At 45.1% G+C, this 27200-nt stretch overlaps 3 protein-coding genes across 9 annotated transcripts in view; all 3 read left to right on the top strand.

Moving 5' to 3' along the window:
• actn1 (actinin, alpha 1) overlaps positions 1-7788 on the top strand; it is a 31876-nt gene extending 24088 nt beyond the window's left edge. For 2 of the 4 annotated variants that reach the window (XM_019872297.1, XM_019872296.1), the window contains exons 10-21: positions 532-784; positions 1095-1242; positions 2165-2315; positions 2728-2836; positions 3381-3521; positions 3599-3781; positions 4154-4288; positions 4385-4564; positions 4659-4805; positions 5927-5992; positions 6889-7047; positions 7323-7788. In XM_019872297.1, the coding sequence (XP_019727856.1) occupies positions 532-784; positions 1095-1242; positions 2165-2315; positions 2728-2836; positions 3381-3521; positions 3599-3781; positions 4154-4288; positions 4385-4564; positions 4659-4805; positions 5927-5992; positions 6889-7047; positions 7323-7481 (1831 nt within the window). In that variant the 3' untranslated portion in view covers positions 7482-7788. Of the gene's footprint in view, positions 1-531; positions 785-1094; positions 1243-2164; positions 2316-2727; positions 2837-3380; positions 3522-3598; positions 3782-4153; positions 4289-4384; positions 4565-4658; positions 4806-5685; positions 5767-5926; positions 5993-6888; positions 7048-7322 lie in introns of all 4 variants that reach the window. The other 2 variants (XM_019872294.1, XM_019872295.1) reach the window with 2 other exon arrangements.
• Positions 7789-8410: 622 nt separating this feature from the next.
• Positions 8411-10296, top strand: cox16 (cytochrome c oxidase assembly factor COX16). Its single transcript, XM_019872293.1, has 4 exons — positions 8411-8769; positions 9488-9565; positions 9691-9759; positions 10048-10296. Exons 1-4 carry the CDS (start codon positions 8710-8712, stop codon positions 10159-10161), a joined length of 321 nt encoding a protein of 106 aa, XP_019727852.1. The 5' UTR covers positions 8411-8709; the 3' UTR covers positions 10162-10296.
• A 1111-nt stretch (positions 10297-11407) lies between these two features.
• slc8a3 (solute carrier family 8 member 3) overlaps positions 11408-27200 on the top strand; it is a 38407-nt gene continuing 22614 nt past the window's right edge. The window contains exons 1-3 of one of the 4 annotated variants that reach the window (XM_019872280.1): positions 11409-12939; positions 17447-18086; positions 18198-19291. In XM_019872280.1, the coding sequence (XP_019727839.1) occupies positions 17514-18086; positions 18198-19291 (1667 nt within the window). In that variant the 5' untranslated portion in view covers positions 11409-12939; positions 17447-17513. Of the gene's footprint in view, positions 12940-17446; positions 19292-27200 lie in introns of those variants that run through there. The other 3 variants (XM_019872279.1, XM_019872281.1, XM_019872284.1) reach the window with 3 other exon arrangements.

Here is a 27200-nt window from a genome sequence, read left to right as displayed (position 1 = left end):
CCCCCCCACACACACACACACACACACACACACACTTCCGATGTTCCCTCCCATCTCTTTGCTATCCTTTATCAACCCCGCCACCACTCACCTCATGACTCACCCCAAACTCACCCAGGGCTGTTTGAGCTCCACAGAAATGAGTGTGTTGGAAGTTTGTATTTTATAGTCTATCATGAAACACGAATTCCACTATTCCCGTTTATTGTAGCAACCACTTTTTACAGGAGCTTTTGGTTGAATTCCAAAATTGTCTGTGGGCTTCAAATGTAGTGGTTCCACTGTAGATTGATTGAATGGAGATAATGAAGGTGATTTGATTTATTTCTTTTTTTTTTTAACTTTTGATTAAGCGATCATTGTACAAAAGCGGAAATGTTCCTATAAATCCCACAGCATTTGTTATTAACTCTATTCTTATTATTCCTTTATTTCATACACACATCACATCCACTTGTCCCACTTCCTCTCTTCCCGCCACCATCCTACATTTTACCTGCATGCATCTCAACCCTTCTCTGTCCACACGCGCACACGACGCTCTTTTTCTCAGCTGTTGGAGTGGATCCGCCGCACCATCCCGTGGCTGGAGAACCGCGTGCCCGAGAACACCATGCAGGCCATGCAGCAGAAGCTGGAGGACTTTCGCGACTACCGTCGGCTGCACAAGCCGCCCAAAGTGCAGGAGAAGTGCCAGCTGGAGATCAACTTCAACACGCTGCAGACCAAGCTGAGGCTCAGCAACCGGCCCGCCTTCATGCCCTCCGAGGGCCAGATGGTGTCGGTGGGTTTCCTTTCTTTCCAAATCCTTTGTTCACACCTCAGAAAACTGCAACAGTGGATTCTCACCCCCTTTTTTTTTTACATCAAGTAAAAAAAAAACAAAAACAACAAAAAAATAATCTTAGCTCTCCGAGCAGCACCATTATGACCAAGATGAAAATAATGTACAAGTAAAAGTCACACTTGGACTCTTAAGCGTTCACCAAAAATGAGACAAAGGTGCCTCAGCGAGCAGTAGACGGAGCCCGCATAGCACGACAACACTTTCAGAATCACCGAGCTCGGAGACTCAAAAACCGCCTTCCCCGCAGGACATCAACAATGCATGGGGCAACTTGGAGGGTGCCGAAAAGGGCTACGAGGAGTGGCTCCTCAACGAGATCCGCCGCCTGGAGAGACTGGACCACCTGGCCGAGAAGTTCCGTCAGAAAGCGGCCATCCACGAAGGCTGGACTGAGGGTAAGAAAGTGGCAGGAGTGTAAGTGTGTGTGTGGATGTGGTGGGGGGGGGGGGGGGTCATATTAGTAGTAGTGAAGGACACTGGGAGCCGATATTCCTTTGCAGTGAAAAGCAAAATATTTCTCACAATTTTGAATCAGACAGACTCAGACACTTGATTTGAAGTGTATTTATTAAACAGCTTTTCAGTTTTACAACATCTCTTTTTTTTTTTTTTCTTTTTATCTTCGATGAGAGACATCTTTGTTTTGAAGCTCTACCAGAAAGTGCAGAGAGCTCCCAGGCCCAGCACCGAGTCGCAGAACGTTCAATGAAAACGTCAGCAGATAAACGGCTCCCTGAAGTTTTCTACAGGAAATAAAGTGGTCCGAAAAAATTCTGTATCACTGAAATGTTAATGTTTCACTTCATGTCAAACAGAAACAAAAAGTGCAGGGAGTTCCCAGGCTCGGCAGCATGTCTTAGAATTCCCTGAGGTTAACCCAGTTTACCCAGGAATAGTTGTTACGATTGCATGGCTGTCAATGTCTTATGTTCTGTGTTGTGGTATATTGCCGTATTTTTTTATTTTATGTCAACTGTTCTGTAAACCGTTTTTTTTTTTTTTTTAAACAGCCGCAGCTATTGTGAAAGCGCTGTATTAATGAAGATGTATTGTTTTTAACAGCGAAACATTTTAACTATATCAATTGTGTCGTTGCTGAAATTAATGACGGAAAAATTTTATTGTTGCCAGGCAGAATTTGTGTTGTAATTTGCTGGTGCATAAAAGTCAGACCAACAAACAACATTTTAAGGAGACACATTTAAAGGACATCATCGCTAACCAAAGCTTCTTTTCACCGCACTGCCCTCTTCTGGCTTGCCAGTGGGACTGTCGTGAGATTGTGATGACCGTGTTTTTGTCTTCCTCCCTGCGCAGGCAAGGAGGAGATGCTGCAGCGCAAAGACTACGAGACGGCGTCGCTGTCTGAGATCAAGGCTCTGCTGAAGAAGCACGAGGCCTTTGAGAGCGACCTGGCTGCCCATCAGGACCGGGTGGAGCAGATTGTTGCCATCGCGCAGGAGTTGAAGTAAGCCAAAAATGTCCGCTGAGATTGACGCTGGAGAGGCTACTTGTCGACCTTTTCAATACAATAGTCATAGAAAGACTGTGAACCAAACTGGATTTGTGTAAGACCATTTCAGTGTCACAAGAGCACGTCTGTGCCACTAAAACAAGCAACAAAAAAAAAGGCAGTTCATTTACCAGGTCAAGTTAACTAGACCTGACTTTCCACCACATCTGTTGTGGAATCAACTTAGCTGTTGAAATAGAAACTATGGCTGCTGTTCGTCTCCCTTGACACGTTCAAGCTACGGCGATAGAAAAGGAGGATGAATTCATCATCCAGGCCGCTGCAGCTTGAAACGATGTGTGATGTCACGGTGAAGAAAAAAAGTCGATCTCAAAAGCTGTACCGGGTTTTTTTTGTTGCGTTCCAGTGAGCTGGATTACTACGACTCGCCAAATGTAAACAGTCGCTCTCAGAGAATTTGTGACCAGTGGGATTCCCTTGGGGCTTTGACCAAGCAACGCAGTGAAGCTCTGCAGGTGAGTCCATTATATTTAAGGCCCAAACGTGCAGTCTGCTCCCCTAAAGTTTCTTGAAAATTAATTCCAGAAACCAATTTAACTTCATACAGTGAGATTTGTCAGGTTCGTCAATCACGACTCGTCCCTTTAAAAAAAAAAGTCTCAAGAACTCAGGTCTAAAATACCTTAAAGTCTGCCATTTTGGTTTGAAGTGGACCGTTTGTATTTATCCATTCATTCATTTTCTCATCCGCTCATCCTCACGAGGTTCGCGGGCGTACTGAATGGGGCCCACTCCAGCTGTCTTCGCGCAGTAGGCGGGGTACACCCTGAACTTCAAAAGTGGACTCCAAACATTTCATAAGCGGTTCAGAAAATGGATGGATGCATGGGTGTTTTGATGTTCATGACTTGTGGTCGCAGCATGACATCGAAGTTTGATGAATAGCCAGTGAATACCAAATAGAAATGGCCCAAATCCCCGAAAAATCTCACAGTGTCGATTCTCTTCCGCTCTTTAATTGAATCCAATGTTAAACAAAACAATGATGACTTTCTACAGAGAACAGAGAAGCTTCTGGAAACCATCGATCAGTTGTACCTGGAGTTCGCAAAGAGAGCGGCTCCATTCAACAACTGGATGGAGGGTGCCATGGAGGACCTGCAGGACTCTTTCATAGTCCACACCATTGAGGAAATCCAGGTGAGGATGCAGTCCAACAGTTTTCACTGAGGTGTTTTTGCTATATATTCTCACATTACAGTACATGTCTGCCACAGGGCCTCAGCACGGCCCACGAGCAATTCAAGGCCACACTGCCTGAGGCGGACAAAGAGCGCCAGGCCATCCTGGGCATCCACAATGAGATCGCTAAGATCATGCAGACGTACCACGTTAACATGTCCGGCATCAACCCCTACACCACGATCAATCCTCAGGAGATCAACGCCAAGTGGGACAAGGTGATCACAAGCTGTCCTCTTTGTGACTCTGGGATACTTTGCTTCACACCTATGGATGACGTTAGCCGTGACGTTGAAAGATTTTTGTCTGACAGCGAGCTTGCCAGCGAGTTGCTAACATCACACACAGCAGACGATGGTAGCAGTGGAAAACAAATGTTTTGTCTTACATCTACCAATCTGCTACCCAGCTAGCAGCTAACGTGAGCAGTGACACTGATGTATTTGGTCTTCGGGTTAAAGACATGCGGTCATAAGCATCGATATGGAAATATTCCAAATCGCAGCCAGAAAAAAAGAGTTTGTTGTATGCCATGTAATGAACAGAACTGCAGTCCATCATAATCATCTGTTAATGACGTGTCCTTTCAGGTACGACAGCTGGTTCCTCAGCGTGACCAGGCCCTGATTGAGGAACACGCCCGGCAGCAGAACAATGAGCGTCTGCGTCGGCAGTTCGCCAGCCAGGCCAACGTCATTGGACCTTGGATCCAGACCAAGATGGAGGTCAGTCTAAAGGCGAGCCTGCTCAGGGATAACCTCATGTTCTCCTTCTAATATTTTGCTCGTGCGTGCTTGTGTGTGTGTGTGTGTGGAGTGCAGGAAATCGGCTACATCTCAATGGAATTGCACGGCACGCTGGAGGACCAGTTGGCACACCTGCGGCAATATGAGAAGAGTATAGTCAACTACATGCCCAAGATTGAGCAATTGGAGGGAGACCACCAGCTCATCCAGGCCGCGCTCATCTTTGACAATAAGCACACCAACTACACTATGGAGGTAGCCAGCAAATGGCTCACAGCAGCGGAACGGCTAACGTTAGCATTAGGAAAACAAAACCCAAGTGATAACTTGTCCCGTGCCGTATTTTCAGCATATCCGTGTGGGCTGGGAGCAGCTGCTGACCACCATCGCCCGCACCATTAACGAGATCGAGAACCAGATCTTGACACGGGACGCAAAAGGCATCAGCCAGGAGCAGCTCAATGAGTTCAGGGCCTCCTTCAACCACTTTGACAGGGTCAGTGGCAAGTCTGGTATTTCCCGAGCAATTGCTAGCAGCTAACGTTAGCGGCGACACCAAAATACTTGGTCTCCCAGCTAACCACATGCTAACTAGTCAAGTTAAACCTGTGACTAGTGCAAGCAACTAATATTAGTGGTGATTATTTTAAGTGTTCGAGAACATAATGGTTATAATATATGGACAGTATATATACTGTATAGTAGCTGCTTTCACCACGTGGCCTGAGAGCCCGCCTTACACACTGCACATTAACGCCTGAGAATGTGCCAAGCAACGCGCGTGTGTGCGTGTGTATATGTATGTTTGCGTCTGTGTGTGTTTGCGTGTCTCACTGCGTGTGTGTCCGTGTGTGCTCTCGCGTGCATTTGAACGTGCATACTTTAGTGTGTGTGTGCGTGTATGTGTGTGTGTGTGTGAGTTGTGGGCGTGTCCGGACATCTGTATGCATTTGTTGTGTGTTCGCGTGCATTTCTATGTGCTTTTGTAATATGCATTGCCGTTCTCGTGTGTTAATGTGCGCAAGTCTGTGCGCGTGTATTTGTGTTTGTTAATGTGTGCGGATATTTGTGCGTGCACGTTTGTGTGTCGGCATGTGTGTGTGAGTGTGTGCGTTGACCCTGCAGATGCTAACCAACATGCAATATGTCTTCTCCGTTCTTTGTGCGTCTCCTGCATGCCTTCATGCCCCCCACCCCCACAATGCATGGTATCAATCACACCTCACCTTCAATCACTTTCTGCGCTGTTGTCCGAATGCCGCCACCCCCTGTCCTGTCCTGTGGCTGTCACGGCTGTTTTGTGTCGCTGCATGGCCCCGATGCCCATCACCATCACCACAACCACTTCCCCTCGTCACCGCCACCACACACGTCAGGACCACACTGGCACGATGGGGCCCGAGGAGTTCAAGGCCTGCCTGATCAGCCTGGGCTTCGATATCGCCAACGACGCACAGGTACTCCTTTAACTTGTCTCACTTTTTTTTTTGTTTTGTTTTTCTTTCCTCCCTGCTTTTTCTCCCTTCGTCCTCTCTTCCGATGGTTTCCCTTTGCTTCCTTCTCCTTTTTCTCTCTTTTTGTTTTTTCCTTCCCGTCCGTCGCTCGTCCCTTTTGTAGAAGCGAACGGGAGTGATGGACGCCGACGACTTCAAGTCCTGCCTTATCTCTGTTGGTTACAACCTGGTAACGTTTTCTGTTCTTTCTTTTTGGCGTGAGCAGATAACACCGCGTGTTGTTGTACACAGTCGAGAATCACCATACCATTCACAGTGGTGCCTTGAGACACAAGTTCAATTTGCTCCCTGACCATGCCCCTAACTCACAGCGAGATAACTGTGTAACTAGTCGGCAAATCAATAACTCAAGAGCTGGCGAGCTCCCGAGAAATTGAGCTTACGAAACAACTCGCCACCGAGCTACCTAGAAAAATAGTTGTTATGTAACTAACTGAAGGATTAACTAGCTGTTATATACTGATCAAATTAACTAGCTATTCAATTCATGAATTGACTGGCTAAATTGCTACTGAACTATCAAACCTCACAAAACAAATAGCTAGCAGTATATATAGCTAGCTAGCTACCCAGAAAACATGCTAACTAAATAATGATCTAGTTAACTAGCTCGCTCAATAATTAACTAATTAACTAATAATTAACTAACTGGCTAGATAATTGTTTAAGTAGCCAGCAAACCTGTAATTTGTGAACAAACTACCTGAGTAATTATTTCAAAATCTAAGTTCTCTAATTAGCTACCAAGCAATCAAGGTATCATTTCACTAACTGAAAGAATAACAAACTATCTTACCGGGCAAACTGAGCTATCTAGTAAGCTACACAGTAAGTTAGCCAATTGGCAATCGTATTTACTGAAAATAACAACCCAGAAAACGAGATAACTAAATGAGTAATGAGCCACCTACATATAAAACTACCTAAGTGAATAAAGAACGAACTAAATAGCTAGACAACTACTTCAATAACAAACCAAATAACTATTATAGCAATTCCACAGGCAGAACAATTATGTTCTTGTAAATATGAAAGTGTTTGTGTATGTTTCCATGTGAATCGCAGGGCGAAAGCGAGTTTGCCCGCATCATGAGCATTGTGGACCCCAACCGCATGGGCGTGGTCACCTTTCAGGCCTTCATTGACTTCATGTCGCGCGAAACGGCCGACACAGACACGGCCGACCAGGTCATGGCCTCCTTCAAGGTCTTGGCCGGAGATAAGGTATGTCAGTTAGCAACGCAAAAAAAAAAATGCAGTTGAATATAGTTACTTCTGAAAAATATTGATTTATTTTAAATTAAAAAAAAATCAAAGGCAAACAATTTCATATTGAGGGATTACCATGATATGTTCTGAGGTGTAATATATGCATTTTGTGTATATGTGTACACATGTACACATAAGATATATATAAATCTGATCAAAATGATTGAATATTTTTCAATGTTTTTCATGTGCCTTAAAATGTGAAGTCAAATCAATCTGGCCCTCAACAGAATTACATCTTGGCGGACGAGCTGCGGCGGGAGCTGCCCCCCGACCAGGCGGAGTACTGCATAGCCCGCATGGCCCCGTACACGGGCCCCGATGGCGTGCCCGGGGCCCTCGACTACATGTCCTTCTCCACCGCCCTCTACGGCGAGAGCGACCTTTGAACTCTCTCCGCCACCCTGCCCCTCACCCGCCCGCTTCTTTTGTACGTCTCTGGCCTTATTTTTTTTTTCTTTTTTTTTTTTGTCCGCCTCACAAGTTGTGTGTTCCTTCGATTCCCCCCATGCCAAGCAGTTTACACAGAAAAAAAACATGTTATGTTTTTATTTTCTTCTTGTTGTCTTCTTCATAAAGGAATAAAGTTAACATATTTTATGATACTGAACAAAAAAAAGGTATTTTTCTTCACCTGGTTGAGAGTGAGAAATGGAAATTGTAATAAATAAAAAGTGCTTTCATGTTGTCTGTTTATGTTCTGTCTGTTTTTGAGTCCTTAACATCTTGATGCATCAAATATATTTTTCCAGTCATCCAACACACTTGCATTCGAGATTTAATGACTATTGCATGAAACAAAAACATAAGGTTCACAGATGAATATGTATTTTGACTTTCATTCTTTCCAAGGATTATAAACTACATATTTTAGTTATTATATAAATTATCCTTGAACTCCAGTTAAATTGGGCTTCTCACGACAGCGTGATGTACCTTACATAATAAAAACGTCGGACCAAACCCAGAAAGTGGCCGATGGGATTGGTTTGGCTTCACAAACCTCGACGATTACTGCATTATCAAGAAATTATATTTAGTTTAGATCAAAATATAATTTTTGATCCAAAGTGTGTCATGCGTGACCCTTTTTCTTCGCAGCCTAACATCGGACATTTTAGTTTGTCGGACCAAAGCTGTGTATACTCTAATTTTGACATAAGAAATAATTGATTTGGGGATTTGTTACCGAATTGTTTCAAATAAAATGAATTTAGATTAAATGTGGACATTTGTTGCAATAAAATATGAAAATTTGAAAGGTAATATGCCGGAACCTTATTTTACTACAAATCCTTAGCCTTCCGTGCATTTTAACTGGTCGGACAGAAGCCGGAAAAGCATCCAAGGTCTCCTCTTGGACCTGAACAACACGAACGTTTACGCGATTAAATGGAAATTGTATTAATTCATAGTAATTTATAAGTACTTATTATTCATACTTTGATAATTCAAGGAAATGAAAACGTTCGAGTTGGTCACGTCGGAATATTCGTAGCACTCTGGACGTTTTAGTACGTCGAACCAAACCAGAAGGTTCACCCCAAAACAATGTTCCCTTGTTTGGGTTTCACGAACTTTGACAGTTAAGACACGAGAAAAGTAAGAAAAGGAGTCATGTTGAACTTGAAAGCACTGCAGAAGAACAAGACTGTTCGATATGGCGTGCCTATGCTCGTGAGTATCTTCAAGTATGTTTAATAGCATTTTTTGTCGTTATGGTATTAAGAAGTATTCGATATAATTTGTGATACATTTAGTAAAACATTTCAATAACAAGGTAGTCTAGAACAGTACATACAAAGTAGTAAAATAAACATATCAAGGAGACCTTGTTAATTCAATTTGTTGTTCATTTTTATGCCTGGTACCACTAAAGCTGTGTCGTGTTCGCCAGTTGACACACATGGAAACACTGAATACCTAAAATCTCAGTTTTAAGTATCAGCTCGTAAATTACATTTTAAAAAGTAAATTTACTACTTAGGAGCTATTTTTGTTGTCGTCATTATGTTTGGTCAAACAAGCGTACCTTTAGTTGTGCCTGGCATTTAAAATGAACACGAAATGGAAGAAACGGGGATGGTTAAATATTTTTTGTCCTAGAGGGAGTCGTATGCTTATATCAATGCTATTTTACAACAAAGAAGATCATTAGTGGAGATTTATTGAGCATATTTTGGATTTTTACCCAAAGAGTATTACAAAGAAGATTATGTTATGGAAAGAAAAGCAGGACGTACCGCTTATATTAAATCTCAATAGTTTGAACTGACTACTTGCTAAGAGATTCTGCGTGTAGTCCTCCACTCATTTTTCTTTGTCATACCTCAGCATTCACCAGCAGTATGCTGTTGTTGAGAAAAAAAAAAAAGTTAGTGAGTTTTTGTTTCAGCTGCTCGTGGTCGGCGGTTCCTTTGGCCTGCGAGAGTTCACACAGATCCGCTACGATGCCCAAAAAGTCAAGAGGAAGGTACGCCACTCTTCAACTGTAGCGAGCCTGCCAACCTCACTTTGAGAATCACTTTCCTGCAGCAACATGACAACAAAGTGCATTTGACACACACAGGTAATGTGGTTTCTTTTGCGTGGTTTCAGTTGGATCCCTCACTGGAGGCCAAAGTGAACCTGCAGAAGCAGTCGGTCATTTTGGAGCAAGAGTATGAGGTGAGGTGATGAGATGAGATGCAATGAGATGATATTAGAGAGAGAGACAGACAGACAGACAGAGAGAGAGAGAGAGAGAGAGAGAGAGAGAGAGAGAGAGAGAGAGAGAGAGAGAGAGAGATCCTTTCATGTACCACCGGAGGGCGCACGCACTACTCGAGGAGAATCATTGTAATTACGCATTGCACGACAGCCGGGACGCATTTGGAACTACGGAAGCCTCGCCGGCTTGCACTAAAACATTTGCTTCTCCTCCTCGGCCGCCGCCATCTTGTTTTGTCGAAGCAGAAAATGAAGGATGCCAGTTTGGACGAGTGGAGGAACATTCGCGGCCCGCGACCCTGGGAGGACTCCCGGGAATTCCAGGAGCAGCAGCGCAGGAAGAGGACACCAGAGAGCTAGGACACACCCCTTTAAGATATTCAGTGGCGCCTTGAGATAAGAGTTTAATTCGTTCCGGGAACACACAAAAAGAGCACTCTTATCATGTATACATTGTCTATGCAGTAATTATATTAAATAGAATTATACAGTATATCCTTGTGAGCATTGTTATTTTGGTCTCCCCGCGTTTTTTTGGGGAGGGTTTTTGTTTGTTCAGTTTTTTTTCTCCAACATAGATAGCCGTTGCTTAAAGGTAACACCGCCACATCGATGTTAATTATTACTCCGCATGCTGATGGAATTTCCCATTGAATGTTAGCATTCAGTTAGTGGAGGCTATGTAGTTGCTTTCAATACATAAGTAATTCTCTTAGTTGGATGTTTAGTTTGACAGTCGATCCTAGTTTTCTATAGTAAAAACAGTTTTTTGCAACTGTTTTACTTTGATTAATTACAAATATAGTCAATCTGCTTTCACGGAGGAATGCAGAAACTGGAGAATATTCAGTGATGGGAGACTGAAGTAATTGCATTCGGACAATGTTTTTAATCGATCAAAAACTTTGATGAATTTGATCGTCGATAAGTTGTCGATTCATCCTTGCACTTTTAATTGTAACTCTTCAATTGCTGTTGTTGAGGAAGGAGGGCACGATTGTGGTTTCGTCGGTCCGCTTCCCAGCTCACGCGCTTTCTCCGCCAGTGTCTAAAAATAGTCTGACGTTTGGCAGCTGAGGGGGAGTCCACGCGGAACAAAATGCCCCCTGCGGCGCTTTCGCTTCACTCCGCGCACGATGAGCTGGGCGGGAACGTGCCCACCACGCCCACAACACCATGAGGGGGATCAAGAGGAAAAGGGGGCTCCTCCACGCAGATGGTTGTGATGATGATGACTTTTGAGTTTTAGGCCACAGCCTAAAAAAAAAAAAAAAGATTGGACATACATTGCACTTTTTTTTTCGATTTTTTTTTTCAAATTTTGACAAAAGCTGTCAGATAAAAAGAGGAAAAAATTGCAAAAAGTTTGATTGACAGAGATGTACATTTTGAAGTTTTTCAGATATAAAGAAAATGAACTTTGGCCAGAGGGGGGAAAATTCACATTAATTCGACCATATATCATGTTTGTCATTTTTTTGTCTTCACAGAAATAAAATTGCTTTGTGGATGAAAAAATACAAAAGTTAAACTTTTTTTTGGGGGGGGGGGGTTTAAAAAAAAAAAACTCCAAACTGTCGCCCATGTTGAAACATGCATCGAAAAGTTGTATTTTGTTCTCTTTACAAAACTAACAAATTGCTTTTTTTCGTGGTGGGAACCAAAACAAAACAGTCAAACATTTTGGGAAATTTTTGGTCAGATATTTTTTTTTTTTTTAATGAATTTTGTGTTAGGTAAATTTGTAAATGGCTAAATGTTTGACTTGCGTTGGTGGGAAAAAAATGGTTGTAATTCATCGCTTAAAAAAAATTGAACATCAGACAGGTTGACTTGCGCAAATAAGAGCTGCCTCGCACTTTGCCGACTGAAATTGAACGTTGAAGCATGAGAGGGTTTTATACTGCGCCGTGCTTTGACTAGCATTCATTATTGATCCCATTTAATGAATTCCAAAGAGCTTGCAACCCGACGATTAATTAACCAGGAGTATTAATGAAGAGCGGGTGAAGCACCATTTTACAGCTCTGACTCACGGCAACAATCTCTGCAAGTTTTTAAGGGTTGGGAAAACACACTTAGGGGGACAAGAAACCCACCGAGTTTCATCGGTCGCATTGAAAATCGAATGTTTCTTTCGCCTTTTGATCAGGTGGCACTCAAAATCCGCGGGCTTCTTTTACTCTTGATAAGGTCACTTTCAAGATCAATCGCGACGCTCTCTTGATCAGCATTCAAAATCAACGCATTTACTCGTGATGATTGTTGTTCATCAGCCGTGTTCATCATCCTCATCCTCATCTCCAATATGGGCAAAATATTTGACACCCTCCTCCCTAGAAAACCAGGTGGAATCCACTCACATGGCGTATACGTCAGCAAAATCCAAAGTTGCATACGTAGGCAGCTGGGGGAATGCATAGCATTTTATTGACATTTATTCGGCGGCGCAGGTGCACTTAATAATTTGACCACAGCCCTTACGCCGGCGTCTGCAGGTTTTCTCCTCTCAGCTGATGAGGGCGATGACGTAGGCAGCCGCGCGCGCGCGCGGGAAGGAGCCGACGCAACCATTGGACGCCGCTACCAAAAATAATCATAATAATGTAAATCCCCCCCTCCCGCTAAAAAAAAAAAAAATGAAAGAGATGAGGATGAGGAGGCGGTCACGGAGCGATGCGGGAGAGCGTCACTGAATGTAGAAGAGGAGAAAGAGGAACGTCGTGTGCGCGCCTTCCACGCCGGAGATCGCTGATTCACGGCTCGGCGCCCGAGCGCGAGCCGCTGCGAGCATCCATCACCGGCGAGGACCTTAAAATACTCACCCTCGCTTCCTCTTCCTCTCCCCCTTCCTCGCCCCTCCTCCTCCTCTTCCTCCCTTGTCACTGACAGCTCCACTCAGTCCCGCCAGACGTGAGGAGCTTCTGGGGTTAGGAGGACGTCACCACCACCATTATCAGCACCGCCACCACGGGAACCAAGGCGAGCTCCTCCGCCGGATCCGATCCAAGACGCCTCTCGCCGGGGGGAACCGAGCCGGCTTGAGGGGCGTGGGGGTGGCTGTCCGCGTGATTTTTTTATTTTTTTTTTCCCTTTGGGAGGGGAGGATGTGGTGCAGCTTCCACACCAGCTAACCAGGTGAGTGACACCCCGTAATCATCAGAATAATGCATGTTGATGGAATCATGTGTGACAGATGGATCAATTAACACTCTTGTAAGCGTGCCTCAGGCGCTAATGGGCGCGCCATTGATGTTCTCATAGTAACACGTAGCGTGCACGATGTTACATATGTCTGCTTAAAATTGACGGGGGGGGGGGAGGCTTTCATGGGGGATCCCCCCACCCTTCTCCTGCCCCTCCACTTCAGGTATAGCAGATGATGATTAATCAGCAACAGCTGAAACTCTGCTGAGTGTGCAGCTCAAATGACCCCCACCCTTTTTTTTTTAAATAACACACACACACACACACACACACACACACACACACACACGTCCAAAAATAGAGTCAGGCTGTCATGGCATCTACATTTTGAATGTGAGCTGTTCATACACATATATTTTTTTTTCAAAATCTGTAGCTAAGCCTGTGCAATAGTGGTGGAAACGCACACAGTTTACACTTTCGCATGTTTGATGAAGTTAATTTCTGTGCGTAATTGATGTTCAATTAATCAATTCGTCCTACAATGGCCCGGTCGTGTTTATTTATTGGTCTACTCGATGTTAGCAGTGAAACCTGTGAAGCCATAAGTATCCGGGTCATGGCACCAATTGAAAAGTTATGCCAAACTTGTATCGGTCAGCCTAAATGCTCGCAATATTCAATGAAGGTCATGTGAGAATGTGTGACCTGCTTGTCTTAACTGGATTCAACTAGATATGTCTCACAGAGTGACGTCGATAAGAAACCCAAGCAAGAGAGCGCTCAGCAAATTAATGGCCCAGCTCAAGAAATTCAAAAATTAAAAATTAACTGTGCGTGGCAAGGTGGTCGATCCTGGCTACGGCTTTGCTATGTGGAGTTTGCATGCGCTCCCCGGCTTCGCCGATTTCCTCCATATTCAAATAACATGCATGTAAGGTTCAAGAATCTAAATTGTCCCTGTGCGTGATCGTTAGCGCAAATGGTTGCTCATCTATCTTACGGTCCAAAAAGAAAAAGGCGCAGGATAAATTCTGTTCTATGTTATTGTCACACTTATCATTGCATCATTGTTTCTGTTCATTCCACCTTCATGCGCTGTCGCCATGGTAACAACATTTACAGACAGGCCATTTTTTAAGTATACAAATAGCACTATCGCCATCTTGTGGCAGATATCGGTAATTCCAGAAGTAACCGGATTTTCTCAGGGCTAAAAGTTTCCCTGGTTGCCTCCATGCTAATCGTTAGCCAGTTGTATGCTCGCTAAATTTTTATTCATCTGCCTACCACAACACGTCTCTTTTTATTTTTTTTATTTTTTCATTGATACTGTCAAAAAGGTTCAAATATTTTTTTCGGATATTCAAAAATATAAAAATGCTCGTTCCTCATTGCCGTAAATAAATGTCGCAGCTGTGCAGAATATTTAGCTCTAGAGTAAAATGTAATTTCAGAGAATCCCTGTAAGCCTTCCATGAACTGAACCACGCGATTGGCTCGCCAAACAACGTTTGACGCTGACAGGAATATACAATATCTTGGAGTGCATGAATAAATCATGTCGCTTAATAACTCGCATATATGCACAAGAGCTCCCCCGCATATAAACACGGAGTGATAAGTCAGCACAATGACTGATTGCTCGTAGTCAATGTTTAACACCAATTAATGCAAGTAATTACTCACTGGAGCAATCAAGTTGAACATTGTCATGTAACATTTAGCTCACTGAGCAGGAATTAAGCGACACATTCATTATGTTTTTTTTTTAAATGCGAGTTCCACTGCAAAGCACAAGTATGCGGTTCAAAAACAAAAAAAGTCATTCAACGATGCATCAATTGAGTTTGTATGAGTTCAAATGCAAAGCAAAAAAGGGGGATTAAAAAAAAAGACCCCACCCCCTTTACCCCCAAAAGAAAAAGTGAAAAGCAAAAAGCATATATTGTAATGTAATATTTGTGTTGCTGAGCATGAACAAGGCTAATTAAACATTGCATAAACATTTCGTTCATTGAGTTTATGCGAGTTCAGATGCAAAGTACAGCATTTAAATACATGCAACAACAACAGCAAAAATGCTGCTTCATTGAGCAGGAAGAAGTGATTAAACGGTACGTTCATTGTGGTCTGAATTCCATGAAAAAAGGAATAAAAATGCAAGAAGTAAATATTATAATAAAATATTTCTTCACCGCCACTTTGATGTCCTGAAAAAAAAAATTGGGTAGGTGCTTTGGATGACAACCCTCACCCACCCTTCCTCCCTTTCTGAGTCGCCTGAGTTTAAAGTAAGATAATGTAAAAAATAAAAAACAAGTATTGAATCACACAATTCGAGCAAAATGGGATTCATTCTCACTTTTTTTTTTTTTAGCTGCTTGATTCCACCACTCATCAATTTTGGGACAAAGGGACAATTTCATGTCATAGTCTTTGTGTCCAAAGGAGGCGTTTAGTGGAAGCGTAGATACCCTCTTGATGATGATGATGATGATGATGATGATGATGATAGAGCAAGAAAAATCTTGGTTAAACCTTTAGTGACAGTCCCAATGGGGCCAAAAAGAATTAAGTATGCAAATTGGTGTAGTGTTGCGGCTCATTTTGAGGTCACTAACACACACACACACACACACACACACACCATAATCCCAAACAATCCAGAGTTTGTGAGGCGGTTTTGACGCGCACGTCTCCGCGCTCTCAATTGACAAACAAAGCGTGGGTGTGTCTATTGAATTGTTTAGTGCTTAATCAATGGTGTAAATCTTTTGGACGAGGAAGACACTACAAATGGATGTAATTGGAACGTACTATTTGGTTTTCTGGGGTGGAATGTTCCATTCACTTCCAAACAATCAAAGGAAATTGTTTACAAATTCTTCCAGAGTCAAAATCTCTTGACCAAGCTTTTGGCGCGCAGTGCTAACATTAGCTTTACTGACAAACAACTATCAAATCTCACACTCTGATTTGCTTTAAAGAAAAAAACTATATGCCCCTGTGAAAATTATATATATAAAAAAAAATCACCCTTAAATTGTCTTTATTTTTGCGAAATCCAGCCAATACTTACTTAAATGGTGATCAAGACATAACCTCCAGACGCGCGCTTGGCAGAAGAAATAAAAATGCCGTGTCAAAATGTAATTATTTTTTTCATGTAATTGTTTTGTTAGTTTTTCCATCATCCAGGTCGCAAGCCAACTAACCTACCACTGGTTGTCAAAAGCAAAAACTCTTTTGTGCTTGTCAGAGGTAATAAAAATTCCTACAATTGAATTTCTACAATTTTAGCCTAATCCAGCTAGCGCTAGCTAAAAACACACAATGATGAAAACAGAACCTCTAGCAGTCGCACGCCTTTCACAGTAAGGCAGAAAAAATGTCAACATAACTGGTCTGATCCACGTCAAAATGTTGTTTCTTGACTTGCTTTAAAAAAAATAAAATAAAAACAATAAACCAGCTAGCTAGCAACCAACACATGTTAAATAAAACATGATCTCCAGCCTTTCATTGTTCAAGTTTGGTGGACATAATAAAATCAGTCCTTGAGCATTTTTTTTTTTTTTTTTGCGTGACGCACCGAACTAACTAATTGATTAACATTTTAATTTTTTTGTCTGTAAACCAGCTACGTAGCCCATCAACGAAAGTCACTCAAATCATAAGCTAATCTAACTGACTGACTGACTCATCAGAGCAATCTCCAGCATTTTTTTTTTTAGTTTGGCAGCTACACAAAACTGTGCACAAGTAAAAGATATCAACCACAATATTTTGTAATGTTACAAAAGAGAGTCATGGTGTATGTGACGTTAGCCCACTGACCAAATGGTTTCCACTTCCGAATGACCCAAGCGCTAAATATGTGTCAGCTCGCATCCTGTCGAGGCGGTGGGGATGGGTTAATATGTAGCGGTTTGCGCTGAACATGACCCAAGATATGTGTGACGTCTTTTGATGTTCTATTTTTGCCTAATTAGCCTTTTTTGAAACATTTTTTGAGCTAATACGACATTTTGGACACTGCTAGCCACGCCGCAGCTCCTGCTGAGCGAGCTAGTTTGGTTCCCGACCCGCACGTGTGTGTTTTTTTCCCTTTTTTTTTTTTTTATTTTCCCTCCCTCACTTCTCCCAAGAGAACTGAAGACAATCAAAGTCCAATCGGTGTAATTGGTCTCCACATCCAAAAGCCCAAGTAAACTCCCGTGATTACAAACGAGTCCGCAGGCTAGCGTTTTATTAAACAAACCTTATCTCCATTTTTTTCCTCTATCTTCTTCCCGGACCTGAATAGCTCATGCATTTTCAAAGGGCAAGAGAAGTGAGGAGGGGTAATATTTTTTCCGGCCCGCCTCCCACGGAGGAAATCAACTTGTCGCAATTATCCTGTTTCTAAACTAGGTCGCCCCATCTGAATTTAGACACTCGTGAAATCGGGGGAAATTCTGTCTCGCTGAAAAGTCTTATCTTGTGCTGTGTTAAGGTGTTCGAAGTCAAGGCCCAGTGCTGGATCGCAGTGCGGTGAGGACCCTTGAGACCACGGAGGGTGCATGGAGGGCTCAAGGCCCGTAAGTCCGAGGCGGTCGGCCTGTCTCCGCTTAGGACTGGTTTCAGCGGCCATCGCCTTCCTCGGTGCGGAGGCCCGGAGCACCCCGAGCCCGCCGCTTCACCCCGACAACGCCACTTGCCTGGGGAACTCCAAATGCACCCCCGGCATCATCTTGCCCATCTGGTACCCCGAGGACCCGTCCATGGGTGACAAGATCGCGCGGGTCATCGTGTACTTTGTGGCCATGATCTACATGTTCCTGGGCGTGTCCATCATCGCCGACCGCTTCATGGCGGCCATCGAGGTCATCACGTCCCAGGAGAAGGAAGTGCTGATCCGCAGGCCGAACGGCGAGACCACCACGGCCACCATCCGCGTCTGGAACGAGACGGTGTCCAACCTGACTCTCATGGCGCTGGGCTCTTCGGCCCCGGAGATCCTGCTGTCCGTCATCGAGGTCTGCGGCCACGAGTTCAAAGCGGGCGAACTGGGGCCGTCCACCATCGTGGGCAGCGCCGCCTTCAACATGTTTGTCATCGTGGGCCTGTGCGTGTCCGTCATCCCCCAGGGTGAGGTGCGCAAAGTCAAGCACCTGCGAGTGTTCTTTATCACGGCCGGCTGGAGCATCTTTGCGTACATCTGGCTCTACATGATCCTGGCTGTGTTCTCGCCCAACGTGGTTCAGGTTTGGGAGGGCCTCCTGACGCTGGCCTTCTTCCCCATCTGCGTGCTACTGGCCTGGGTGGCCGACCGCCGGCTTCTCTTTTACAAGTTCATGCGCCGCAAGTACCGCGCCGACAGACACCGCGGCGTCATCATCGAGAACGAGCCCGATCGCTCCTCCAAGGGCATCGAGATGGACGGCAAGATGGTCAACTCCCACTTCGCCGACGGCGGCGTCAGCCCCGCGGGCCCGACGGAGGTCCGGGAGGCGGACGAGTCCCGCCGCGACATGATCCGCATCCTCAAGGACCTGAAGCAGAAGCACCCGGAGAAGGACCTGGACCAGCTCGTGGAGATGGCCAACTACCACGCGCTGTCCCACCAGCAGAAGAGCCGCGCCTTCTACCGCATCCAAGCCACGCGCATGATGACGGGCGCCGGCAACATCCTGAAGAAGCACGTGGCCGAGCAGGCCAAGAGGTGCGCCAGCATGGGCGAAGTCCGCGCCGACGAGCCCGAGGAGTACGTGTCGCGCGTGGCCTTCGAACCCGCCGCCTACCAGTGCCTGGAGAACTGCGGCGCCGCCATCCTCACCGTCACCCGGCGGGGCGGCGACATGGGTAAGACCGTGTGCGTGGACTACAAGACGGAGGACGGCTCGGCCAACGCGGGCGCCGACTACGAGTTCACCGAGGGCACGCTGGTCTTCAAGCCCGGCGAGTCCCTCAAGGACATCAGCGTGGGCATCATCGACGACGACATCTTCGAGGAGGACGAGCACTTCTTCGTGCGCCTGGGCAACCTGCGCGTGCTGGAGACGGAGGAGGAGCTGCTGTCGGCTAACAGCCTGCCGTACCCCAAAGCGGCGCTGGGATTCCCCGCCGTGGCCACCGTCACCATCCTGGATGACGACCACGCCGGCATCTTCACCTTCGAGAGCGGCGCGCTGCACGTCAGCGAAAGCGTCTGTGTCATGGAGGTCAAGGTGCTGAGGACGTCGGGCGCGCGGGGCACGGTCATTGTGCCTTACCGCACCCTGGAGGGGCTCGCTAAGGGGGGCGGCGAGGATTTTGAGGACGCGTACGGCGAATTGGAGTTCAAGAACGATGAGACCTGGTAAGGCGGCTGTTTTCTTTCTCGCAATCTGTCTTCCGTTATTCACTGAAATAACGGATTTATCGCCTCTTTGGCGCCATCTTGTGCCAAGGAACTTAGTTGAAGTTTGTTGTATAGCTTCATTTAGACACGTGCCGTCTTGCGGCATCTGTAAGCCATCATAAATTGGGTGCAGTGGGGGGGGGGGGTCCATTCCTCTCTGATTTTTCCTATTTGCGGAAAATCTTGCCGACAAAATCTTTTTTATTTTTGTGGTTCATCTACGGTTCAAAATTTGACGATAAGCAACTATGAAAGGTTTCGAGGGATTGTCAATCACTCGTGGTTTTTTTTTTTTTTTTTTTTGTAGTTGGACTATACTTCTTTTCATGAGCACTTTTGTCATTTTGTTCAATGAAATTTGACCGAACAGAAGTACTCGAGGTCCCGGTATGATCGTTCTGACATCGGTGTGAACGAAAGTGGTTTCGAACATCCCTCATATGACGTACGGCCAATCGTGCCTTTTTCAGGGAGGACTTTAATTCTTGCATCTGATTCGCGAAAATGGCGTGACGGTAAGCAAACAACGGTGAATAAAAGTGATGCATTCTCAGGTGTTTTTTGGAAGGTTGGCTCGTTTGGTCTTAGCCGAGGTCTGGATTGTGCCTGTATGTCCGGACTGTGGTTAATCGTGCCTTTTCTGGCACTGACTTTCTTCCGGCTTCAGATTGACTCAAATGGCCTTACCTTTGACACGTCCCACTTTGAATAACCTGCGGCGTGTCCTCAGGCAGTTTTTGACAGTGTGCTAATTTTTGGCGTTGGTCGCAGTCCATTTCGAGTGTGTATTCTGTATGGCTGATTTTTCTACTCAGTCATGTCTTTTGTTGGGGGGGGGGGGATGTGCGTGATTTAACTAGGATTCGGTGAAAGTAGAGCGCTACGTCGTCCTACGTCTTGTGAAAGAGGCTTTTTCAGGGAACAGTTTTTCTTCTGACTTCTGATTGGCTTGAATGGCCTGATGCGAAGGATGAAATAGACGTCAAATAACAACGCTGCTTTTTTTTTTTTCAAGCCTCGTGTCTCACCCAAGCGTGCATACCCTTGTTTTTCCTCTCGTCCCAGTGCTCCTGTGTGTGTGTGCCCTCACTCCCCTCCCCCCCCATTTTCATTTGTTTTACTTTGATTGTTTACGTGTGTCACTTTGCTTCGCAGGTCAAGCAATCACACAGAGTGTTACAGTGATGGTGTGTGTGTGTGTGTTACACGCGAGGGGGGATTCAATGTGAGGATTTGTCACACAACAACTGTGGCAACAGGAAGTCCTGAGCTAACAGTGATGCGAGTCGGTACTCCTCAGACTCGAGATGAAACGCTTGGAACAATTCAGATCAAGATCAACATGAGCAAAATAATGGTGGTCCGTCGTGTTTATCACCAGATTATTGAAAAAGCACGTCACGCCTTTTTTTTTTGTTGTTGTTTTTATCCCGTGCGTGTAAACTCTACGGAATTGCAATTCTGGAAATATTGATTGATTGATTTTTTTTCCTCCTCTCTCCTCCTTGCAAACAAGGGCACTCAGGCTGTGAATCAAATTGACATCCGTACATCTGACATCCTCCGCTCAGCGGGACCTTCTGCTGGTGTCACAACCCCCGGGGGGGTGGACGAGTGTCAGGGTGAGCAGGAGGGCTCCCGGGGGCACGCCAGCCTCTCTGGGGTTGGGGATGTAGTTGCCTTGATTTATGTGCGAAGGAGACTTCCCGACGGCGCCACGCAGAAAGGAAGAGCACTCGTATTATGGCCGGAACGCTGTCGTTGTGTGTTGTGTATCGATCCATCCATTGTTTTGGGGTCGCTGGGTCCAAGGTGACGGCCGGCCGAGTGATGAATAGCGCGCAGGTGGGCCAAAACCTCGGGAAGGTTCCCACAATGCAAAATTGCCAAGTACCCCTTTGTTTCGGAGGACGTGTCGCGAGACGACGATCCGCATGTTTTGTGTGGGGCGGAGCTTGACATGGCACTGTCCACTCATTCATTCTCACGTTGATGAAGAGATGGATGGATGACTGGGCCGATGAATGGCTTGGTGGAGAAGCAATCAATCAATCAATCAATTAATCAATCAAATTTTCTCTCTCTCTCTTGCACTCGCACACAATGGGCGTCAATGATATGCAGATTTTCGCTGTTTGCGAGTTGGCCGACTCCCTGTCTCCCACGAATAGTGGGGAAATACGATAGTTTTGGGGTGTAATATCATCCATTTACCACTAGATGGCACACATGGCTTAGTTCCGCCTACGCGGGGTCTTATACTGCCCTGTCCGACAACATGAGTAGGCCGAATCATTTTTGCGGAGTTGGGATGATATGCAGGATAAACGTAGGATCAAATATTGACAATTTGTGTGCGATGATTTTTGCGCAAATATGCACAAAATGAGTTCTTGCACTTCATGTTGGTTTCTTTATTTTGTGCCATCCTTGAATGGTGTTTTTTTTTTTCTTTTTTTATGCATGAGAGATCTTTGCACAACATCGCAACCTTTCGGTGACAATCGAAAAAATCCTCCAAGGCTTCATGGGCAAAATGTCGCTTTTTCACCGGTGGCAGCTGCTTGTCGGCTGAGGGGTCCTCCCCGGAGACGCCGCGTGTTTAACAAGGCGCTGATACATTCATAAACAAACGAGTGGTGCACAGCAGACTGAGCGGAATTAGCCGCGCAAATTGCCCTCGCCGTCACGCCTCCGCGAGCTCGTAAATGGACCGGCGCACGTCGGGGGTTGCTCAAACATTTTCGGTCCAGGGACCCCCCCCACACACACACACACACACACACCCCTTACATGGGAGACCTCCTCATAATCCAAATGACAGCTAAACTTGTTTGTCTGCATGAATTAATGCAATGACGTCCGAGTCGATCCTAATGCGTATGCGAATCTAAAATATAAATGATATCGAGCGAGAGAATATTCACATCGATGCAGTTATGCGCACCCGAACACACGCAGTAACACCCTCTTTTTTTTATTTTTATTTTTTTTTTTTTGTACACAATATCATTGTAGTGGTACACAAGTACAAGCCGGGTGTCATCGAGTGTTTTGAAATGACGCAGATTGTGTGATAACACCGCACAGAAAGCAATTCAGGAGACATTTTCTTATCTGATCAAACATATTGGAGCTGCGAAATGCCACACACACACACACACACACACACACACACACACACACACACACACACTCCCTCTCGCACGTTCACGCTGATTTCACCTCACAAAATCTCCCAAACGCACGCGCGCGCTCGCACGGCTTGAGTGGCAATAAATACGCTGGGCCTCCATTCGCTGCTCTCTGTCAGGGGAATGCAATTAAGTTAAGGCTTATTTATAACGCAATCCGGCAACCGGCTGCGTCACCGGCGTCCTCCCTGCCTCATCAAGTGCCGTGTAAATCTGACCGGGGGTCCGTTATTTGGGATTCTACAAATTGTCAAGTTGCGGTATTCGAGAAGCGCGGAGCCCCAGACATGACATCAGGGGGAGGAAAAAAACATAGCACTCTTCAATAAATGACATGATACTCACCCGAGATGCTGCTTATTAAAAGTATTCATGTGTGCAGATCACGAGCAGATCTTGTTAGTTGTTTGGGACAAGTTCTGGCCTACCAGACGTCATCTCAGGCCTGTTATCCCCCCCAGGCATCATTTGATCTCGCCATTTTCAAACGGCACTTGAAAGTCCAAAATCTGACAGAACATTGTGGCCACCATTAAAAATCAATTCCCACGTCATGTCTACAGCTCGGTAGACAAGGGAAGCAGCTCACGCGTAAACTATTCCTTGTATTCCGCCCCCCCCAAAAAAAAACCTTTCTCTTGGATTCAGCAGAGGAGCAAAGATAGTTGGACTCATTCAAGCGAAAGCTTTGTTGTTGTGCATCACCCCGAACCGCCGGGCAGTCTCGACACGGCTTCCCGGAGGAGAACCCTTGTCGGAGGCCCCCCCGAGGCGGTGGCTCGCCCGACTCCCGCTCGATGCCTTCGGGACAAAAGTGGAAGTGGAGCCGCGCGCGCCTGTTGCATTTTGGAAGGAGACGGCGAAACAGATCGGTTCTTATTTGTGTCACATGAGTTCTGTAAATGATTCGGGGGTGGGCCCGGGGGGGCATTGGACCGCTGGGTTTTGTACCATCTCTGGATTGTCTTCAAACATTGCGTCACCGGGATTCTTTTGGGCTACCTGGATCAGCCATATTCCTGGGGAGACTCGGCTTCTGTAGGATGCGGTGTCTTATCTTTCGGATGTGTTTTGTTTTTTTTTGGGGGTGGGGGGGGTGAGGGTTGTGCTTATCCGGTCCAACTTGGAGTCTTTGGTGTGGGCATAAATGTGGGCGTGGCTCCTTTTGTGTGAGTTTTGTGCATCGGCTACCAGTTGTCAGAGGCAAGGCCAAAGGCTTGGTCATAGAGGCGGATGTGATCAGGGTTGGAGGAGGTTGGGGGGGGGGGCATCTTGGCCCCCGCAGAACCCTCTGGGACCAGCGACGCTGCAGCGGCTGTCACATCGCACTCCCCGCCGTAAGATGAAGGGGTGACACTGCTGGATCGCAGCTCTGCCGGGGCCCCACGGGACCCCCTCTTCCTTTTTACAACATTCCCCCTCCATCAGCACCATCACCATCTTCAACTTTTTTTTTTTCTTTGATGTAATCCTGTCAGGGAGCAATGCTCTCCTGCTCTGTTGCCACCTTGCAGCGGTTCCTGTTGGAATGATCTCTCCCAAGCAAATGTGAAGTCCATTTTCCACTCCCCCAACCTACACCCCCCCCCACCACTCTTCCTTCATATGTTTTATTTAAGCCTCGAGCGCTGGCTCAAGATGGTGGCCTACTTTTGTCTGAACCTGCACCCGTTTGTGGGATTAGGCTCGGCATCCCAAATTTGCACGGACATCCCTCAGCGGCTTGACTAATAGCACAATACTTCACAACACACTTTGGGGGGGGTGCGCGGGGGAGAATGTATAGTAGAAGCAGAATAAAGTCATAGAATTTAATAAAAAAAAACATTGAAGTTTACTGGGAGTAAAAAATAAATAAATAAATAAATAAAATAACATTTATTAAGTCTAGTATGAAAATATGAGTCTAAATATGAGTCTAAATAAACATCCATGGAGGAATCATGCGTGGGGTTTAATAAGTGGGGAGAGTGGTGAAGGAAATTATGGGAGGAAGAAGGAGGGGAGTGATTTGGGAGGCAGAGAGGGAAGAAAACCAAGATGGAGGATAACGAGAATCCCGGGAAACAAAGAGTGGAAGAAAAACAACCCGAAGTCGCCTCGAACGAGGACGATAGCGAGGCGCGTGGGTGCCGATTTCTTTGAAAGTGCTCCTCTGGTGCTCCTCCCAGACTTCCTGATGACACGTGCAACTTCTTTGATGCTCGCATGAAGACGCGCGTCCGCTCCTCGTTAACTCGCGTATCGTTAGCGCTCGCGTCATTAGCGCGCAAGAGTTTTGATTTCCCGTTGTTTTTCTTGCCAGGTCTTTTCATCCATTCCGTCCATGTGATGCGTCTTTGATGAATCGTTCCACGAGACAGATCATATTCTTTCTTGAATTTTGGAAGACTTTAAAGTCGTTTCAGATGTTAATCACTCACATCGAAAAATGTGGCTCACAAGTAAAAAATATGTACGCGATGTAGAAAAGTGATAGGACACGTCTCTTATGTCTTAGATGGCTGACTTTCTTTATTGACTTTGGACGACTTTAAAATGTTGCGTGTGGAAATACAACTCACGTCAAAAAAAAATTAGATGTGTGTCTTTAATGCTTGGCACCATGAGACAAATCATTTTTTTGACTTGGAACACCATTAAAGTTTTATGTGTTAAGATACCTTAGATAACAAAAAAAATAATAATGGGACATGTGTCTTTGATGCATCACTCCACACGGCAGGCCACTTTTATTTTTTAGACGTTGGACAACTTTACAGCTTCAAGCGTGGAAATACTTTTCTCGAACAAAGCAACGTGTACGAGACGGGCAAAAGTGACGTGCGACATGCCTTTGATGTGGCAGTTCTGAAGACATGGCACTTTAGAGCTTTTACGTGAGATATACGGTATCTAGCGAGTGTAAAACAATGCCTCCAAGAAAGACAAAAGCTTTCATGACTTTGCAAGTTGACGTGTCATGCATGGGAATACCTCGCGCCATCTAAAAAACGTCTTAAGATTTTGGGATGCATGCCTTTGATGTTTTACTCCACAAGATGAATCAGTTTCTTCAAACTGGGGTTTGTGACACAAAAGTACAAAAGTATTGGGATCCTGTAAAAAGCGAATAAAATGCAATTCAAACTTGAAAAGCTAAATGGGCCTCAAAAGTTTCCCTGTGGAACTCCAGTCCCAACGGTGTCCGACTTGTGACCAGGTCATGTAATGGTCCGCTATTAGAGAACAAACGTATTACAGGATGGGGAAAAAGTAATGAAAACAGAAGAAAATGCAAGGACTTCAAACATTTCCTTGAGGAACTCCTCTCAAACCCTCTGCATGTATAAATGTGTTGTAACACAAGGACCTTGCTTTACATCCCGGGCCAGAAAATACAGGAATGTTGTGCTCATTTGCATAATTGGCTTTCAACGTCAGCATTCAAACTGTTGCCAAGGGAAAGTGAAAATGAAAGTGAAGCTTCACCGTGACGATAAGAGAGTGCCAGCCATCATTCGGGGGTGAAATATCGGAGGCGCCTTTAATCTGATCTCGTTTTAAGATTAACTTGCTTCAGTGTGTGTGTGTGTGTGTGTGTGTGTGTGTGTGTGTGTGTGTGTGCGTGCGTGCGTGCGCGTGCCCATGCTATAACTTGTACTCGCAGCCCTTTTAGTGGAACTCCTTGGCCCCGACACTTCATCAGAATGTCAATAAAAGACAAAGAGGAGGAGGAGCAGGTCTCGTCTATCGGTGACTGATGAATGCAGCAAACATGTGAAAACCATTTGACAGCCATGCTTTTTTTTTTTTTTTTTTTTTTACTCGGTAGGAAGTAACGGAAATGAACCCAGTTTTTGTAACATTTTATAACATTCTCCATTGTTGTACAAGTGTGAAAAGTTAACATCCAACCTTTAAAGAATTGGAAATGTCTGGCTCATATAAAACAAGGTGGATGTGACGTACAGTACAAAAGTAATGGGATGCGTGTCTTTGATGTGACAGTGCGCAATCAAGTATGAGATGGACAAAAGTGACGGACACGTGTCATTACATAATCTGAATACGTTTTTGGGGCTTCTTGTGACTTTACAGTATTACGTATGGAAATAGCTCTCTCGCGTGCGTGTCTTTGATGACACTTTGTCTCTTGACTCTCACTCAAACTTTATCGCCATTGATCCTGAGTGGCGATTGATTTTTGCAGAGTACTTTTTCCTGCTATGTATCTCAGTTGAAAAGAGCTATTGGGTTCAATAAACAACAAAAAGGGAAGTTAAAGGAGGGGGGAAGGAAGCCTTGCCAGGTGAGCTTCCGAGGGAGCAAGTCTCTTTGCTCACACTCAGCACTTTGCTGCGCTTCTCATATGGAGGCTGTTGGGTTTCAACAGCATCCCAAAATTCCTTGTGACCAAATGTGGGGGAGATGTCAAGCGATTAAAAAAAAAAAAGTGTGATTAATTAATTATGATCTGTAATTAATTGATCTAATTAATCTCTATTTTAATCTCATCTAAAAAGTGCTGAGAAAACCCCTATTTTCATTTTTAATTCATTACATTATTGAGGCAGATCAAAAGACAAAAAAAGTGGCACTATAAAGTCTTTTATTGTTTGTAAACAGACTTGCACAGATGCAGTCGGAGCCATTCACTTGCTGCTGTAGTTGAGACCACGTAGTCCCAAATC

The sequence above is a fragment of the Hippocampus comes genome, unplaced genomic scaffold, assembly GCF_001891065.2.
Source record: "Hippocampus comes isolate QL1 unplaced genomic scaffold, H_comes_QL1_v1.1 scaffold92, whole genome shotgun sequence".
NCBI classification, from domain to species: Eukaryota; Metazoa; Chordata; class Actinopteri; order Syngnathiformes; family Syngnathidae; genus Hippocampus; species Hippocampus comes.
This window is presented reverse-complemented; position numbering and strand designations above follow the sequence as displayed.

Bases quoted from the DNA above. Each gene is read 5' to 3' on its own strand.
- cox16 (XM_019872293.1), top strand. From the start codon at position 8,710: ATGTTGAACTTGAAAGCACTGCAGAAGAACAAGACTGTTCGATATGGC. The intron at 8,770-9,487 runs GTGAGTATCTTC...TTTTTGTTTCAG, and splicing joins GATATGGCGTGCCTATGCTC to CTGCTCGTGGTCGGCGGTTC. The intron at 9,760-10,047 runs GTGAGGTGATGA...TTGTCGAAGCAG, and splicing joins TTTTGGAGCAAGAGTATGAG to AAAATGAAGGATGCCAGTTT.